The sequence below is a fragment of the Balaenoptera ricei genome, chromosome 6 (genome assembly GCF_028023285.1).
Source record: "Balaenoptera ricei isolate mBalRic1 chromosome 6, mBalRic1.hap2, whole genome shotgun sequence".
In the NCBI taxonomy this organism is placed as follows: domain Eukaryota; kingdom Metazoa; phylum Chordata; class Mammalia; order Artiodactyla; family Balaenopteridae; genus Balaenoptera; species Balaenoptera ricei.
This window is the reverse complement of record NC_082644.1, coordinates 103,359,583-103,378,910: the sequence shown is the minus strand read 5'-3', so window position 1 is coordinate 103,378,910 and position 19,328 is coordinate 103,359,583. Positions and strand designations below refer to the sequence as shown.

At 48.3% G+C, this 19,328-nt stretch overlaps 1 protein-coding gene across 9 annotated transcripts in view; it reads right to left on the bottom strand.

Moving 5' to 3' along the window:
- Positions 1 to 312: 312 nt before the first annotated feature.
- COL27A1 (collagen type XXVII alpha 1 chain) overlaps positions 313 to 19,328 on the bottom strand; it is a 186,584-nt gene continuing 167,568 nt past the window's right edge. For 7 of the 9 annotated variants that reach the window (XM_059925413.1, XM_059925416.1, XM_059925418.1 and 4 more), the window contains 12 exons: positions 16,388 to 16,441; positions 15,817 to 15,879; positions 15,378 to 15,431; positions 15,200 to 15,235; positions 15,061 to 15,078; positions 14,792 to 14,827; positions 14,485 to 14,511; positions 11,701 to 11,766; positions 10,650 to 10,818; positions 9,475 to 9,584; positions 3,127 to 3,345; positions 313 to 2,306 (listed from right to left, as the gene is read on the bottom strand). In XM_059925413.1, the coding sequence (XP_059781396.1) occupies positions 2,160 to 2,306; positions 3,127 to 3,345; positions 9,475 to 9,584; positions 10,650 to 10,818; positions 11,701 to 11,766; positions 14,485 to 14,511; positions 14,792 to 14,827; positions 15,061 to 15,078; positions 15,200 to 15,235; positions 15,378 to 15,431; positions 15,817 to 15,879; positions 16,388 to 16,441 (999 nt within the window). In that variant the 3' untranslated portion in view covers positions 313 to 2,159. The other 2 variants (XR_009503756.1, XM_059925420.1) reach the window with 2 other exon arrangements.

Below are 19,328 nucleotides of genomic sequence, written 5' to 3'. Positions count from 1 at the left end.
CGGAGGGATCGTGGCCCTGCCAACACTTGGATTTCTAGTCTCCAGCACACTTCCAGCCTCCAGAACTGGGAGAGAAGGCCCTTCTGATATTTTAAGCCACCAGGTTTGTGGACAGCGGCCAATGGGACCCTACGGGACCCACCCCCTCACTTTTAGGGCCCCCCCCCCCAACAAGGCGCTGTATCTCTCCCTCCCCCCTCCTTTGGGGGGAGCAGCATAAACAGGGCATCCTCTAAGCCTCTTCCCCTGACCCCCTCAGCCCTGCCAGAAACTTCCCTCCGGCCTTTTCAAAGAAGCACACGGCCACAGATGTGTCATTCCATTGCCTCAGTTTTAAATATTTATTTAAAATCCAGAAGGGAAAAGGAGAAACGGAACCCACTTGGGTTTTAACACATTGACACATGGACAGAGACATGAACAAGGACAGCAGAGAAACCCAAGAGCAAGACAGACGCCAGGACAGAGGCCAGGTGGAGACCGAGCGCTGAGATGAGGCCCGAGCTGCTACAAAAACACGCTTCCAGGGAGCGTGGAGGCGGGCGGGGTGGGGGAGGGAGACAGGAAGTGGGGGGGAGGGGAGGGTGGGCCAGAGTGAGGTATTAAATAATGAAAATCGAATCCAATCCCCAAAGAGACACTTTAGAAAAAAAAAAGACACAAATAGACTTTCACATAAAACTTCCCCTTCTACAAAAATAATTCCATAGTTAAAATGACCTCCAAATCCAGCCTGGATGCTGACTGGTTCGCTGAGGCAGGACAATTCAGATGGCCCTGAAGAGCCCGGCCACGCTGAGCTCGGAGATTCCCGTAATAAGCCCTTCTCCTCAGCCCACATTTATACTTGGAGCTGATGGCGCTGGGTTTCTACAGAACTGAATGACAATGAAAAAGCAAGAGTGATGACTGCATCTTGGAAGGACAAGCTCCAGGAAGGGAGGACCTTAGGGGATGGTCTGTGGCTTCATCATGAGATGGGTCCATATTTACATGCCACCTCCAAGGCCAGCCCTGACCCAGTGCCGTTCTCCTAACTGGTTTCTTCAAAGTCAAAGCTGCAAGGTCAGGACTCTCCAGTCTAGATCATACCCTCCAAGACAAGCCTAACTTCCCTCCAGGACCAAGAAAGGCCAAACTAAAATCCTTCATCCTCAGGCCTCCCCCTGCCTTAAGAGGACAAATGTTTCAAAGTCCATAAGTTAAAAGGTAAATCTTTTCTACTTCTGTTTCTGGTTGTTTTTTGTTTTTGTTTTTTTGCTTTGCTTTTTGTTTTTTTTTCCTTTTACCTTCTTCCCCCTACTCCTTAACAGATTATGCAATGAGCACAAGGGTGATGCTAAGAAAATTTTAAAAATTCCCCAAACTTTGTCATTTGGAGGAGAGAGAAAAACGTGGATGATACCCCACATCCAAATGTTTCTTCAAAGTCTGTGGCAAAACTGGTAGCACCTTCAGAATCTTAAATAGGGTTTTTTTTTTTCCTTAAAAAAATCACATACACTACGAGACAATTGTGAGCACCAGCGATTTCACAGTGGGAGGTAGCAGACGTGGGCACCCCCAGCCCCGAGGATCTCACCTCTCCCTCTCGGCATCCGTCACTTCCCACCCCCTGGCTGCTCTCTCTCACCTTCTCACCTCTTTCCCAGGTGAAAAAAAAATAGTAACGCACCTTCTTTGTGTTTGTTTAAATAAAATATATATACTTCTTTCTTTCCTTTTCTCCTTTTTTCATGTCTCCTCTCTAATATTGCACATCAAAGCTCCCTGGCAGGGACCAGCTGACGAGATGCCCCCTTCCCTCAAGCTGGCTGGAACGTGGGGCTCTTTGGGAAGGAAGCTGGGCAGGGAAGGGGGTGGCCGCAGAGCTGGGAGACAGGCCGCGGGGCTCAGGCAGGTTGCAGGCCCAGCTTGCTCTGGCTGGCTCTTTGGTTGGTCTTTGGGGCTGAGCTGGGATCAGTTGTTCCCAAGGATACCCCATGCCCTGCTACCCCGCAGCCTCTTCTACTGGGCAGACAACAGCTGGGGTCTGCTCAAGGATCCTTGGGCAGGTGAGCTGCCTCTCCTAGGGGCCCACCTGCCCCTAGGTACCCTCCCTTTGCCTCCTCCTCCTCTTCCCTCCCCCTCGAGGCCGAGAGGAGCCAGGAGGTCAGAGGTCAGAGGAAGCACGCAGGTCCAACTTCGAGGCGGTACTGCTTCCCTGATGAGGCGGGAGGGAGGTTGTCCACGCTGACAATGGGCAGCTGCTGGGGGTCCTGGGTCCGGAAGGTGAAGAGTGTCTGATGCCAGCGGCCATCCTGGACCTGCGGGTAGAGGGAAAAGGGGACGTGTACCTCCATCACAGTCCTCATCATATATCAAGTGCATTTCCCCCTCATCTTTCTTCACCATTTTTAATGTCCACGTGGCATTTCACTGTTTCAGTGACCTGTATTTGTCCATTTAGATTGCTTCTGCTATTTTGATTCTTAAAAGAAAAGCGGTCATGAGTATCACTGTAGCTAAACTTTTGTGCGCATTCTTAATTATTTCCCTAGAACAAATTCTACAAGTAAGATTTGCGGGATCAAAGGATAGGTACATTTGTAAGGCTTTGGATATATATTGGAAATATACATGTAGCTGCTGTTCTGAAAGCCTCTACCAATTTAGTTTTGATTTTTCCAAATAGCTTTGTGTGAGAGTGTTGGTTTCCCCTCATCCTCAGGAACACTGTGCATTACTGGTTTTGTCTAATTTCGTGAAACTGGTTTTTTGGACGACTTTCTGTCTCCCTCTTTGCCTACAACCCACCCTGTTTTAGGCCTCTGAAGACAACCAGAATGTGAAGAGAAGAAATTAGCCTGGCAGGGCAGGGGCAGAGAGAAGAGTAGAGATATATCCTTCTATAAGCATTCTTGTAAATAAGCACAGCATCTACCGGCTGGTAGAATTTTTACCAGCCCAGACCTTCCCTCAGAAGTTTCCCAGGAAGAAAAGTGAAAAAAAGCAATTTTATAAAACTCAAAGATAAACGTTATATGTATCATACTAATATACTATAGTATAAAATTGTTACTATATAAGAACACGTTTTTCTACCTGTCTATGCATGAGGGGCCTGTAAGGGGCCCCAAGACTTACCTTGCAGCCATCCATTGACACTTCCGGCCTGAACTGACCCCCGGCTTCAAAGATCTGCCCGTTCCAGGCCCGGAAGCGCACAGCCTGCTTAGCTGGGGTCTGCCTGGTGCCCTCCTGCCACACGGTCATGTTAAGGCAGTGGATGGTGATTTGCTGTGTCACCTCAGAGCTTAGTAGGTGCAGAAAATTCATCTGGACCCGGCTAATGGCAAACTCCACCTGTGGAGGAGACACAGCAGTGAGGCAGGGTCGGGCTGGGCTGCCCACAGCTCTCAGAATTCCTTACCTTCCTCTGGAAGGTCCAGGGATAAGCCCTTTCCCGGTGAGCAATTCCCAGCCATGCTCCCAGAGCTGTACTCACTCGAAAGACAGAAAAACTGAGGTCTGTGTGAGCCAGTGCCACAGCCAAGGAGTAACAAGGAAGGGAAAGAACTGAGGTCTGCCTGATTCCAGCCAGAAATGCGAGGGTCCTAATGCACCGTATGGGAGGGGTCTCTGGAGCTGAGCTGGGATACCGAGGCTCAGAGAGGAAGAGGATCTTGCCCAAGAGTGAGAGGCTCTTAGAGGGCAGAGGAAATGCGAAGTGCCTTCCCCACGTTTCTAAGCCCCAAGCTGCAGGCGGGGTAGGGTGAGGCAGCTGGAAAAGGCAGACCTGACCACGAACAACAGGACATGGTTTCGGGCTTAAGTGCTTGTACAGTAAGTCCTGACAGTTGGGTTTTCTCTTTTTTTGTGGTGCAAGTGCCTGACAAGCTTTGATTGCTGAGGCATCCACTTTAAAGACGCATCCACTTCAAAGACAGACTATCTCAAATAAATACCTTGCCAGCCACAGGACTAGAAAAAGGGCCAGGCCACCTCCACGCACTGAGGCTCCTTTGTTTTAGAGCTCTGGATTGATTTCAATAACTGACCATTTGGGCTACTTGTTTTTTCTCTCCCCATGCTTTAAATTCTGGCCCTTATATGTTAAATTCACCACTAAAGACTGAGCCTGCAAAACCCTAACACCCCCCCCACCCCAATAAAAGCAGAACCCCAGGCCCACGCACTCTCTCTCTCTCTCTCTCTCTCCCTCCCCATGACCTTGCAGTGTGGCCCCAGGTGAGCTGTGCAATTTCCAGGTCCTGTAAATAATAAAACTTTATTTTTGCAAAGTTTCCTGATGGTTATTGCTGAAAGGCATCTTGCAATAGTAGTAAGAACTGCAAGGGCTGGTCCAGCCACAACACTGGTTATTGATAGGCTGAGACCAGCACACAACGATTGGTGTAGTTGGCAGGACTGCATGACCGCCCTTGCAATCAATGGATGGGATGCCCTTTACCTGCAACTTGCTTACTAACCACCTAACTCAGGTGGGTATCACCATCTGGGGAAGGAGCACTGCTTGCTGGGGGTCTGCCTCACTGCTAAGTGCTTTTGCATATTGCTCTGGTATCCAATCCAAAAAGTCACGGCTGCCAGGATAATCCAATGATCTCCCCAGAGCAGTGTGATCAAGGCCATAGGCTCTAACTAGCCACTGAGACCACTAATTATAAAGGCCTTAATTGACTATTAATGTGCGTAAGGGTCCTCCATGCGTCAAGGGAAGAGTTAAGGAAAGTGAACTGGATCACAAGGCTATGTCACTGCCCAAGGAAAGGCTCTCGGCTGAAGGCACGAGGGAAATATTCCTGTAGGTGAGGAGGATAGGAGACCTCCACCTATGACCGCTGAGTTGGTGGTTGTGCCTGGGCTACGTCATAATCCAGAAGAGTGAAATAGCCTTGCAACTGGAAACCAGTGGACCTCCAGAAGGAAAACACAACAGAGATCTATGGTTTCTGTGTCAAAACTTCACTCATTACTGTCATTCTTCATCCCTGACCCAATGGGATATTATGGGTCCCATCCCTGGTGTGATGTTACTAAAAAAATTAATGGGCAGTGACCACCTAGAGGGGTGGGATAGGGAGGGTGAGAGGGTGACGCAAGAGGGAGGAGATATGGGGATATATGTATATGTATAGCTGATTCACTTTGTTATAAAGCAGAAACTAACACAGCATTATAAAGCAATTATACTCCGATAAAGATGTTAAAAAAAAATTATTGGGCAAATATAAATGGCCTAAAAATCTGATGCCAGCACCTCCTAAGAACCCTGAGGAGGTGCACCAGCTCCTTGATAAATGCAAAACCCCATGGAAGCATCCTGGGGGTATACCAACATGCCAAGGCTCTGGTATGACACTAGAGGCCTAAGGGCTTTCCCCAAAGACCCCGTGCATATCATGATAGTGGAAGCAGACCTCAGTCCCAGAGAGGTCTCTTGGAACACCCTGGGAAGGAAAGCAGCGAGCTATGAAGACGGTTCACAGTGATGCCATCCAAAATTTTCCAGTAACAACACGTCAGTTTAAGATAACAGGAGAAAATCAGGAAGTAGAAACTGAGATAAAAAAATATGCCTTAACTGAAATTCAAATTTTTCTTAAATATTTTATGTAGCAGGAAGGAGAGAGGGGAACTAATTGGCTATTTTGGGATTTTTGTTTGTTTGTTTGTTACAGGCTCTCAATTGTTACTCAAGGCTGCCAAAATTCAACAACTGGCCAATACCTCTAAAGACCCTAAAATCCATAATTTTCTTAAAGATCCATCCGGGCTATATGCTTGTTTCCTCAGCCCCCTCGGCTTTCCCCTCGGCAGAACCAAGAAACACACTTTATAAGGCATCCCTGCTGCCAAGGGAAAAGTTGACGGGGTTATCCAGGCATCTAGGATGAGGAAGAGGGACCAGGGACGGCAAAGGCCCCTAGAGCCACTGATATTCTACCAGGGCCCTTACTCTTTTTGGGTGTTTATTCCTGGCATGGTTGCATCCTTCCATCACAGTGATCACTGCTAAGGCTCACAGTGAATGGAAAACATTAAGATGAGGCCCATCTCCTGCTGCGCAAAATTGGCATGGTCCAGTGGGTTTACCATTTCCATGGTCGTGGTGATCTAAATGACCCCTCTTCATTTTCAACTCTGAAGAGGCCCCATTTGACCCAAAGAATTATTATTATTATTATTATTATTTTGTTACCATGACTGCCAAGATGCTAGTCCTGCTGATGGGCAGAGAATTATTTTTACAGCACACTCCCCTAATTATAGGGTGGTGCTACAACATTTTATTGCAACTGCCAAAACCATACAAAAGGCACTAAAACTCCTAGAAGAAAATTTATATTTTTTTCTCTGTCCCTTGAAGATTAAATCTTTGAAATGGAAACACCCCAGGAGGTAACTAAAACTCTACCCACAATTGCCTGAGGCTGAACAAAAAAAATGGGGGAAGAGGCCTCTTAAAATACAAACTGCTATAAAAGCTCTCTTACTCAAAATCTAGTCCGCAGCCTCCTTAATATTACTTGTCAAGAACAAATACACATCTTAAAAGTCATCTCCACAAATACTAGTAAAAAACATTAGCCACTGGAGCAGGTAACTTTGTTCTGCCTGTCAGACACAATTTGGAGTCAAATGTTATTTATAAACTAGTAAGTTTTATATTGTTGTACCTGATTCATGGCTAAAATTTTGGAGTGGAAGCTATAGCATCTCAGTGTCTCTGTTTGTTTATGTAAGTCTCTGGATGTATATGTGATTTTTTTCTTTCTCTCTACCTCTGAATGGTATTACCAAAATTAATTTGTAAAAGAGCTCTGTTTAACTGGCTTAAAAATAAGCACTTATGAATTAGGTACTCCTAGAACTCAGAAATATAGAAACTAATCCAAATGTTTTTCAAGTTCACATGATCTGGGATAATTTTTGGTAAATAAAAGCCAGTCTAAGTTTGTTTTAATTAAAATAGGTATGTCTTCATAGTTATCAGCATTAAATATACTGCAGATAAATAACTTTTCCAGGGTTTACTAGTCAAATAAATCCATGTTATCTCTATTACAAAAGAAAATTAGCTTGGGATGATGGCTGACTTTGTCTACTGTCTAATGAAGATTTTGTAGGTAGTTTAAGCATGTTGTCAGGAGAGAGAAAAAGAACTTTACCTTGTGTGATCAAGTTGGCTAAAATTGGACTGTTATTATAAGAGTTTTTTTTTTTAAAATAAGCTTTAATATCAATAATGTGCTTATGTAATTTTCTTCATCTGCTATAAGGACAAAGTTTTCTTGGAGTATTGGTCTGCTCCTGTTAAGAGATTATGAAAAGTTTTTCTTTACCTTTTAAGTAATCTGGCTAGAAAGCAAAGATTTTGTGTTTTATCAAAATAATTTCCTGTGCTTCATGTTGCCTTAATGAGGTCTTTAGTTACCTAGAAGACACAATCTTCTCAATATCAAAAGAGCTAAGTTTTCTCACAACTATGTAACCATCTGTATTTGCTTTTAAAATCTTTTGTCACTTTGGCTAAGTAGATAATTAAGCATTTTTTCATAATGATCTGTGATTCTATTTAGTTAAGTGTCCAAAACCTTTGATATTTTTGACAGACTTCCCAAAATCAAGTTCTAAATGAAGACTTTTTGACTTGGAAGTAACTGGGGTTTTCCAGAGGATTGTTGGAACATCTCAAAAGATCCATCTCTTTCCTTATAAAAAGAGAAACATTAAACTAATTAGGCTTATTTGATATGTTAAATCACATGGGAAACATTGTCAAGTAAGAAATACACCTTCTTTATGGATATCCTTGAATGGGTATATGTTATTAATATGGTGTTCCAGAAATAATATGAAATTCCTCAAAGTCTGATATGTTATGTTATCTATCTATAACTCCAGCTATCATCTTAAAATGTTGTGTGTCACAGAAATAACCAAATTTCCTTGTCAACTGCATCATAATGAACTCCCATCAGATCTTTAACCACAGGCATTTAAAAATGTCATTCTTTTGTCAGTCTTTTATCTTTTATAATTATTGTTTTACTCCGATGCCTTTGCAAAAGTGCTTCATCTTCAAGGAGATTCATGGAAAGGACTCTGACAAGTACAGGTTTCTGATAACTTTTAAATCATACCATTGAATGGGTAAGAATTTATAGAACTCTAAGGAAAAATTGGATTCACGAAACTGCTAACAAAAGATCAAGATCAAGGATCAATTACATAGGACTGAATGAACTGATGAGGATGATTATAACTTTTTATGACTTTTTTGGAAACATTGGCAGTTCTTTAATCTCTGTTTCCACATTTAAGGAAAACTTTTCTCTTAAGCTAGCAATGAATTACAGCCATTTTGTGAAGTACACCTTTGTGAACAAAGATGAAACAATTGCTGTTTCTCCCTACCTGATCCTTCTAGAATTCAGAAGCTCTTGGTGAGTATTCTCATGGCAGTATAATTATTTGCATAAATTCAATGAGAATCTATTCTCCTTGTAACAGGACACAATTGGAAATACTGGTTATCACCAAGGCTATGAAAGGAATGTCATATTTGAGAGAGACATAAACAGACTCAGATATGACCAGATCACTTAAGGAACTAAGGTTGACTTTATGGAGCCAATAAAGCCCCTTAGAAAAATCGGCCTGTTACCTTGATTACAGGGTTCCCAGCAGCCTTACCAGGTGAGTAAGGAAGGTCACTTCCTGGCAGGTACAGGAATCTCAGGACATTTTGAGGACTTTAAGAAGAGAGAAATTCACCCAAATCTATAGGTATTCCAGGCAAAGTCTGATGGTAAGTTCTTGGCTTGGCTACCTGGCCTGGAGAGGCTTTTAAAAGTTCAATCTGAGACTCATTATGAAAGGTTCCAGCAAAGCAGCAAAGAGCCTATGTTGTCAATCACTCTTCTTGCTGCACTTATGTAAATAATCAAATTTATTGAAACTAGACTTAATTTGCAAATAAATTAGTTTTTCTGTGGTTATCGTTAATAGAAATGGGGGTGACAGTACAGAGAAAATTCTCAGCCCAGAGACTGGCACATGGTAAGCGGGCACGAAACATGAGTTACATATTTGCACATACAACCCCGGAACACATATCCCAGGTGAGCATCACACTGATTTATTTTGTGCTGATGGTCATGGCTGTCCAAGCCAGGCCAGCTTGGCTAACTCCACCATCTTAGATATTAGGCAGAAAGTTCTATTTGAAGAAAGAACCATTAGCATCACACAACTCAAAAGGGCTTGGAAACTATGGATTTTGAACAATTCATCCCCAATGTACAGATGAGGAACTGGGATTCAGAAAGAGGAGATGACTTTCTCAAGGCCATGTAGCAAGATAGTCAAGGCTCAGTCCCAAACCTGGGTGGGCTGTGGTCCCGGGCAGGGGGCAGGGGGGTGTAGAGAGGGCCATCCAGTGGGGGCTGGGGAGCAGATGGCTACCTTGGAGGCCGTGATGGGCTTGAGACACGTCTGTCCACCATGTGTGAAGTTGCAGGAGACTTCGATGGTGTCGGACGAGCAGCCAAGGTTTGGATCCACCCAGTAGGTACCTGCAGGCAGCATGGGATGGGGGTGGTATATATATATGTGGGGAGGAACCCGGGACTTGGCTCTGCAGGTGGACCCCACACCCTGTGACCCGCTGAGCCCCAGTTGGACATGACGTCGGGGAGGGTGGGCAGAAAAGGGATTCTATGAGCTGCAGAGATGGAAGGAAACCCTCTGGGCAGAGCTCACAGCTGGCAGAGTCCCCGGAGGGGCCACGTGGTGGAACCCTTGCCCATGTCGCTATTGAGTAGCGTCCATTTTACAGAGGGGACAACTGAGGTTGAGAGAGGCTGGGACAACTGAGGTTGAGAGAGGCTGAGTCACTTGCCCAAGGGATTTAGGGATCGTTTAACTGAATGGTTTCACCGCCAAGGCTAGTGATCCTCCTAGAGCTTGGTGGGAGTCAGGGCTTCTACCCCATCAACCAGGCACTTCTGCTGGCACTTGGTTTCCCCTTTGGGTTTCCAAGGGAGCCAAAGGCCCCAGAGCTGGAAGAGTAGGACAGCCGGCCACTCGTCCACCTTCTTGCTCAGCGGAGAGAAGGGTGGCTTGCCCAGCTCACAGAGCTGGTCAGAGGCAGGGCTGACCTTCGAACTCCGGTCTCTCTGCCTCCAAAACTGTGGTCCTTCCACGGCACCACATCAGCTCACAGAGAGAGAGAAGAGACTTGGATGAGGTGCAGACAGAAAGGGGGAATCCTGGTTCTGCAGGGAAGCTATGATGGGGTCCCCTCCTGGCCCTGGGGGCTTTTTCTGCCACAGCTCTTGTCCCATTGCACGGAAATGGGACAGCTTGCGGATCTGTGGGCTCTGGAGGGGTGGGACCACTCCTCTGTGTTTCCCCCTACATCCCCACACCCCGGGAAGCACAAGCCCTTGGCACATCGTGGGGCTCCGTGACTGTCTGCTGAGTGAATAAATGACTGCCTCCCCAAGGACAGACACCTGGCCCAGTGGAGTGGAGACTCTAACGCACCATCCCCCCAGCTCCTCCCGGAGCCCCCTGCCCCGCCCTGCCCCGCCCCTGGGGCAGGAAGCCCTCGCCTGAGACCCCACAGGCCCTCGTACCGTCCACCATCTTCTGCTCACAATCCAAGAGGTCCCGGCAGACCCGGGCGGGGTTCTCTTTGGTGCCCAGGGGCGTCTTAATGCTCTGGACGAGGTTGCTGAGGTAGTGTAAGGTTTTAAAGATCTCCCCTCCCTGGTCCAGCACCAGCCGGTCCGGATGGCTGTAACCCTGTCGCGGGGAGAGAGGGTGGCCATCGGCCTCCTGAGGTCCTGGCCTGGCCGGAGGTCCGAGCCTCCACAGCCCCAAGATCTTGCTACCGAGGAGACATCCGAGTTCCCAGCAGGGGGCACACTTGGGTCTCCCTCCACTTAACAAATAAAGAAACTGGGGACCAGGGACGGGTGGGGGCAGATCTGCCAGGAGGGCCTGGAGGCTTGAGAGGAGTAGAGGGTCAGCCTGGATCCTGTGCGGAACAGGAAGGTCCCCGTGAGCGAGGAGCCAAGGGAGTTGGTCCCAGATCCCTCGGGAAGGGGCTGGTGAAGGACTTTCCACTGACCCCCAGAATGGAAGGAAGATGACGGGCCTTTCCATCTGCCCTTCCCCCTGGATCATGAGGCCTGAGCGAGCCATCTCGGCATCACCTCTGCCCAGCAGCCTGCTCAGGGCACAAATGGAAACGTCTGAAGGTCTGAGCTGGGAGGTAGTGAGTTCCCCATCGCGGGAAGGAGGCAAAGCAGCAAAGGGCACTCCTGACAGGGCTTGACTAGAGGACACCTGAGGCCCTGCTCAGCCTCATATCCTGGGGCTGAGTTGATCACTGGTCAGGGTCTTAGCAGAGCCTGTGGACTGACAATGAGCTTCCTGCTCCTGGCGGGTTGTGGGACTGAACCACGGAAGCTGCTGTGGGCTCTGGACCCAGGTGAGCATCTCTTCCTGACTCAGGAGGAAAGGGCTCTGGAGGAAAGAGAAAGGGCTCAGGCCTGTTTCTGGCCCCTGCTCTGGCCATGAATCACTCAGTGTGGGCCACATGGAGGGCACTGACCACACATGGGCCATCATTTCTGTTTCCCCCAGGAAGGGACCCCATGTGGGCAGGGCCCCTGGTGGTACCTCTGCTCTCAGTGCTCCACTAGTGTCCATCCACGTCTGGAAAGCTGCCCCAAGGTCATCTTGTTGCTGTGCAGGGAGAAGACAGGGTGTATCTCCTGGTCCCCACACACCCACCAAGTGGGAGCTCCAGGGTCTGAGCAAGAGCCCTCCCACCCCACCTTCCCTGGCGGGATCGTGGCCAACAGCACGCCTTCGGTGGAACTCTCTCCTTCTTCCTCTTGCAAACAGGCCCTTCCGCTCCCTTCCTCCAGGCACTTCCATAGTGCTCTAACGCCCTCAGGATTAAGTCCAAACTCCTCAGCATGGTTACAAGACCTGGACTGAGTGCTGAGTCTCTGGCCCTGCCTCTCTTCTCTCTCCCACATGTGCTCCGTGCACCAGAAACACTATTGAACTTCTAAGTTCCTAAGTACCATGCTCTATCTAGCCACTGGGCCTTTGCACATGCTGTTCCCATTGCTTCTTCCCTCCCTCCATCATTCCATTTACTATTCCAGTGGTACTCAGCCAGGGGCGATGCTGCCCCCAGTGGACATTTGGCAGTATCTTGAGACTTTAGGGGCTGTCACAACTGGAGGAGGGGACGCTACTGGCATGTAGTGGGTGGAGGTAAGGATGCTGCTAACATCCTACAACGCACAGGACAATCACTCATAGCAACGAATCATCTGGTTCCAAATGTCAACAGCGCTGCAGTTGAGCAACCCTGCCCTACGCTCATCCTATAGATGCCAGCTGCCATGGGAACTCTTTCCTGACGTTTCTGCCCCCAGGCTGGGTGTGGACCCCTTTCTCTACATTCCCACAGTCCCCGTGTCTCCCCTTTGGCTTGCACTGTAATTGTCACACATACACTTGTAGCTCCATCCCTGGCGCTGGGCTTGCCAGAAACACAGCCACGGTCTTGCCATGAATGTAGTGAGGGGGAGAATCTGACAGTGAGTAAAGCGCAGGATCGGGGTCTGGGGCCAGGACTCTGGAGGTACTTCTCCAGTTCAAATCCCAGCCTTGCTACTTACTAACTGCACAATCTGGGCAAGTTGCTTAACCTCTCTTTGCCTCAGTTGTCTCATCCCGATAATGGGCATGACAATAAAACTCTCTCAGAACTGTTGAGAGGAATAAATGAGTTAATACGTGAAAAGCACTTCTAATGCTGTCTGGCATATAACAAGCACTGAATATATTAGTTATTATTCAAAAAAAACTCAAAACCCTCTCATTTCCCATTTTTTCAGAGGGAAAAGGTTTTTCTTAGATCTCTTCACCTCCCCCTAGCTGGCTTCCTTTTACTGAATGAAGAAGGAAAGGTGTGGAGGAAGAGGCCAGGGCTGTCATTCCATTTTTGTGGACGAGGCAGAGGGACGGACGGTGAGTGCAGAGAGGTGAGAAGAACAGGCATTCCGAGCAGCTCGCGGCCCAGGGGATCCTCCTCCATTCAGTCCTTCCCCTTGGCCATTCCCGGGAACGCCGTCGGGGCCCGCTTCTAACAGTCAATCATCGCCGTGGTAAAACGGAGACGGAATTGTCGGGGGGCTTGGGAGGGGGCCATGCTTTCATACAGGCCAGGGTACCCACCAGGGGGGAACACAGGGGCCTGACCTGCCACCTTGCCCGACCCTCTTTGGACTCAGAATCTGAGCTGGAAGGACTCTGTGATATTATGATTTATAATAAGAAATATATATTTGGTCTTCAATCCCGTTCCTGGCACAGAGCTCCTAAAACCCCTGGAATCTCCTGGAATAAGGTATCTTTTGCTGCGTTAATGAGGTGACTTTTGGACTGCTCATAAGTAGCCTAAGGATGGCGGCTGGTGGTTGGTGGAACCAACCGTGTGATCAGAGGGTTGGAACTTTCACTTACGGTCTACTGTCTCCAAGGAGGGGAGAGGGGCTGGAGGCTGAGTCAATCACCAGTGGCCAATGGTTTAATCAATCATGTCTGTGTAATGAAGCCTGCATAAAATCCCAAAAGGACTGGGTGCAGAGGGCTTCCGGGTTGGTGAACACACGGAGATTCGGGGAGAACAGGGAAGCCCCTTCCCCATGCCTTGCCCTATGCACATCTTCCATCTGGGGGTTCCTCAGTGACAGCCTTTTATAATAAACCAATAATCTAATAAGTAAAATGTTTCCATGAGTTCTGTGAGCCGCTCTAGCAAATTAACGGAGCCCGAGGAGGGCATGGTGGGAACCTCTGGATTACAGCCAGTTGGTCAGAAGCACAGGTGACACCTGGATTTGCCACTGGCAAATCTGAAGGGGGGCGGCGAGGGGGGTGGTGAGGGACATGGGGATTGGGGGATGGGGGAGCCAGCAGCAATCTTGTAGGACTGAGCCCTCAACCTGTGGAATCTGACGCTAACGCCAAGTAGTGTCAGGATTGAGCTGAATTGTAGGACACCCAGCTGGTGTCCCCAGCGTTGCTTGTTGGTGCGGGGGACCCCCCTTCCCAACACACACAGGTTGGAATCGGTACCAGAACCTTAAAGAGTTGTCAGCGGATCTGTACAGTGTACCGACAGGACCCTGGAGCCAGCGGTAGGAGGTCTTCCTGGGTTCATAGACAGGGGTGCATTTTGACTAAAAGCTGGGTATCCCGCCTCTCGGCCCAGGGCTCTTTCTGCTGCTTCAGGGTCCAGGATCCAGTATGGAGTGGCAAAAGGACGTGGGCAGTTTAGGGCCACCTTGGCCAGAGAGGGGTCCACTGCCGCCACCCGCCCCCGACACCACCCCCTAGGCCTTACCCCGCGCAGGCAACAGAGAATGTTCTCCAACTTACAAAGTGAATAGGGCTCCCTGGAGGACCCTGCAAAAGAAGAGGCTGGGTCTGTATCTGATGGGGACTGGGTGCTACAGTCCCGGGGGCTGTCGGGAGACGGGAGGGGCTGTCGGGGCGTGAGAGAACCCACCACGCTGGCCTCTGCCTGGCCCTACCAGGGCTGTGCCACACCGTCCCGGAGGCCTGGCCTGGCCTGTGAAGTCAGGGCCAGTCCTGTGAAGGCTGCCAGCACAGCCTTGGATCTCATTCAAAGGAACCCCACCTGCTGCCCTGCAGTTCAAGGGGTACCGAGCACACAGCTACCTACCGGTGGGCCGGGCTGCCCTCTGGGACCGGGAGGACCCTGGAGGAAGAGGAGAATAATGAGGCCCTGGTCAAAGGCCTCTCATCCCCCCACCCAGCCCAGGCCTCCTCCAGCCGACCTGAGACCCAGGCACGATGGTGGCCCAGGTACAGATTGAGGCCCACAGGGAAAAACGTGCCCAAGGACATGCCTGGTCATGGGCAGGGGAACCCAGAGGGCCCGTCCCTCCCACTCCCCTGTCCCCCCCAGCCCTCATACCCCAGCCCACTCACCCTCGGACCTTGCAATCCCTAGAGGAGGGGCAGAAGCAGGGAGAAAGAGTCAGAGGACCAGGCTGAGCCATGCCCGCCCCCTGCCCCAGCCCAACCCTGCCGTACCCCCTGCCATACTGTCCCCAGCCCATCCACTCACCAAGTCCCCTCGCCTGCCTTTGTCGCCCTTCGGACCCTGCAATAAACCATGGCCCAGTGAGAGGGGGCTCAGGGGGGAAGCCCCAATTCCCGGATGGGGAAACTGAGGCTCAGACTGGCCCTGGGTCACAGAGACAGTCTTGCCCCAGCGGTCTTCCTGGCCAGCCCCCTGCACATACCTGGCGTCCTGAAGGTCCCAGGATTCCTAGGGGCCCAATGATGCCTTCCTTCCCCTAAAGGAGAGAGAAAGGCTTGTGTGTCCTTGTCCCAGGGCCTGGGGAATACAGTCACAGGGACAGGAGGGTAGAGGGCAGCCTGAGTGTCCCACGGGGATGGAAGGGAGACCTCCTCAAGGAGGGCCAGGCTATGCGTCTCCTGTGCCCGTCCTATGTGCCTTGGGGGGGCGTCACCAGCGGACGGGGGGAGCAGTGAAAGGGGAAAGGATGGCAGCCCAGCTGGCAGGAACAGCATGAGCAAAGGTATGGAAACAGGAGTGAAGACTGTGGGCAGAGGGGCTCAGTGCTGAAGCAGCAGGAGTGGCGGCCACCCGGCTGATGGCTGGCCAGCCTTGGGCCTCAGACAACTGTTCCTGCTGGGACAGACACGGAGAGGACTCACCATCAAGCCAGGAGGCCCCCGAGGGCCCTGGATGCCTTTGAAGCCAATGTCTCCTGGGGGGCCCTGTGGAAGGCAGAGGAAGGGCTGCTGTGTCTGGGCGGCCACTGGGTGAGGGCTCCAGCGCTCTGCCACCCGAGGTCTGGCCAACCTTTGCCCTCCCTGTCAAGAGACGCCTTACCTGAGAGGCTCCAGGAAGAGTAACAAATGTGCACAATTATTCAGCAGGTGCCAGAGTGCTGGCTTGGTGCTAAATGGTGTAGGTCTCTGGTCTTAATTGTAACAACCCTTTGCTGTTATTATACCCATTTTATAGATGAGAAAACTGAAGCTTGGAGAGACCGAGTAACTTGCTTGAGGCACAGAGCAGGTGAATTGTGGAGCTGGGTTTAGAACCCAGGTCTGCTGGAATGTGAGTGCTGGGAGACACAGGTGTTCATGCTAGATCCTGGCTGTGTTCCAGCCCACGTTGCAAATGCTCAAGAAATATTTGTTGAGTGAATAAATGAATAAATGAACAAGCAGGTGGATGGATGGGACCCCAAGAGGAACAGTGTAGAATGGGGATCTGTACCTTGGGTCCGAAGAGGCCAGCCATTCCTGGGAATCCCATCTCACCAGAGTCACCCTGTGGGGAGAATAGGATGAGATGGGGCGAGTGGGCCAAGACAAGGGTGCCTGGCCAGTCATGCAGGACCCCTGGGCCTGCCTTCTTGCAGGGATATCAGCCACTCCACCTCGAAGCGATCAGATGAGTGTGAATGGCTCACAAACCAGACACCAGGTCAGCCTGGACTCCAGCGGGGCAGGAGCCTGTGCCCTCTGTCAAATGGGAAAGTGGAGGCCAGCTCAGGGCTTCCACAGGGGATGCTCTAGAACACTCAGGATGTCCTGTCCCAGGTCTTCAAGGAAGACAGTGGAAGGACCTGTAGACTTCCCAACCCATCCCAAAGGCTCTATTGAGGAATGGGCCCCTCAAAGTAACCCCTAAAAACTGAGGGCCTGCTATGTGCCAGGCACTTTGCATGCACCACCATGCCTGTGTGTTCCCACATCAGCCTGGGGAGACACAATGTGCCTATTCACAGACCAGGAAATAAAGACTCAGAGAGGACAGGAACTTGTTCAAAGTCACACAGATGTTGTGGAGTGTGCTAGATTCAGATAAGGTGTACAATTCCAGAGGCCTGAGTTCTATGGTTCGTTGTTGCTTAACTTTTTTTTTTTTTTTTAATTTATTTTTGGCTGTGTTGGGTCTTCGTTGCTGTGTGCGGGCTTTCTCTAGTTGCAGTGAGCGGGGGCTACTCTTCGTTGCGGTGCACGGGCTTCTCACTGCGGTGGCTTCTCTCATTGTGGAGCACAGGCTCTAGGCACGCGGCTTCAGTAGTTGTGGAGCGCGGGCTCAGTAGTTGTGGCTCACGGGCTTAGTTGCTCCATGGCATGTGGGATCTTCCCGGACCAGGGATCGAACCCGTGTCCCCTGCATTGGCAGGAGGATTCTCAACCACTGCACCACCAGGGAAGCCCATGTTGCTTAACTTTTAAAGAAACTGCTCAACTGTTTTCCAAAGTGGTCGTACAATTTTACATTCCTATTAGCAGAGTATGAGAGTTCCCATTGCTCCACATCCTTGCCAAGGATCAGTATGATCAGTCTTTAAAAATATTCTCCATTCAAATTCAAAGGTGTGCAGTAGCATCTCATTGTGGTTATAATGAGCATTTGCCTAATGACTAATGATATTGATGTTTTCATGTGCTTATTTGCCATCTGTATAGCTTCTTTGAAGTGTCTACTCAAACCTTTTGTCTAATTTTAAAAATTGGGCTGCTTATTTTCTTACTATTGAGTTTTGAGAGTTCTTTATATATTCTGGCTATAAATCCTTTACGAGACATATGCTTTGCACTTTCTCCTAGTATGTGGCTTATCTTTTCATTCTCTTAACAGTGTCCTTTTGAGAAGCAAAAGTTTTAAATTTCAATGATGTCCAATTTATCAGATTTTCTTTTATGCATCATGCTTTTGGTGTCATTTCTAAGAAATCTTTTTATAACCCAAGGTCTCAAAGATTTTCTTTTACACTTTCTTGTAGAAGTTTTAGCACTTTTGGTTTTACGTTTAGGTGTATGATCCATGTTGAGTTAATTTTTGTACACAGTATGAAGTATCCAATTGTTCTGAAGCCATTGCTGTAAAACACTATTCTGTATCCACTGAATTACTTTTGCGCCTATGTCAAAGATCAGTTGTCTGTACGTGAATGAATACATTTCTGGATTCTTTTTTCTGTTCCTTTGATCTATTAGTATATTTATGGCAATACCATACCCTCTTGATTCCTGTAGCTTTGTAAGTCTTGAAATCAACTACTGTTAGTCCTTCAACTTTGTTCTTCTTTTTCCAAGTTGTTTTGGTTATTCTAGGTCTTTTGCATTTCCAAATGAATTTTAGAATCAGCTTATTATTTTCTACAAGAAAAGCTTGATGGGATTTTGATTGGGATTGTGTTGAATCTATAGACCAACTTGAGGAAAATTGACATCTTAACAATATTGAGTCTCTTGACCAATAAACACAGTAAATATCTCCATTTATTTAGATCTTCCTCAATTTATCTCAACAATGCTTTATAGTTTTTTCAGTGTACATGTCTTATACACCTATTGTCATGTGTATGTCTAAGTATTTCATATTTTTATGCTATTGTAAATAGTATTGCTCTTTAGATTTCAAATTCTGATTGCTTCTTGTTAGCATATACAAGTCATTTGAGTATATTGAGCTGGTGTCCTGCTATCTTGCTAAAACTCCCTAATTCTAGTAGCTTTATTGTAGATTCTATTGGGTTTTCTACATAGACAACCATTTTGTCTACAGATGAAAAGTTTCACCTCTTCCTTTTTGATATGAATGTCTTTTATTTATTTTTCTTGCCTTACTGCATTGGCTAGAACTGCCAATACAATGTTGAATAGAAGTAGTGAGAACAGATATCTTTGACTTGTTTCTGCTCTTTGGGAGAAAGAATTCAGTCATTCCCTTTTTTTTTTTTTCGGTTGGGTCGGGTCTTAGTTGTGGCAGGCAGGCTCCTTAGTTGCGGCTTGCCGGCTCCTTAGTTGAGGCACGCTGCCTCCTTAGTTGTAGCATGTGAACTCTTAGCTGCAGCATGCATGTGGGATCTAGTTCCCTGACCAGGGATCAAACCCGGGCCCCCTGTGTTGGGAGTGTGGAGCCTTATCCACTGCACCACCAGGGAAGTCCCAGTCATTCACTATTAAGTATGATGTTAAATATAGATTTTTTCATGGATGCCCTTTATCAAGTTGAGAAAGTTCCTTGCTCTACCAAGTTTGTTGAGAATTTTTATCAGAAATGGAGTTGGATTTCATCAATTACTTTTCTTGCACCTACTGAGATGATTAATTGGGTTTTCTGTTTTCGTTTGTTAATACGGTGAATTACATTGATTTACCTTCAAATGTTATACCATCCTTGCATTCCTGGGATAAAC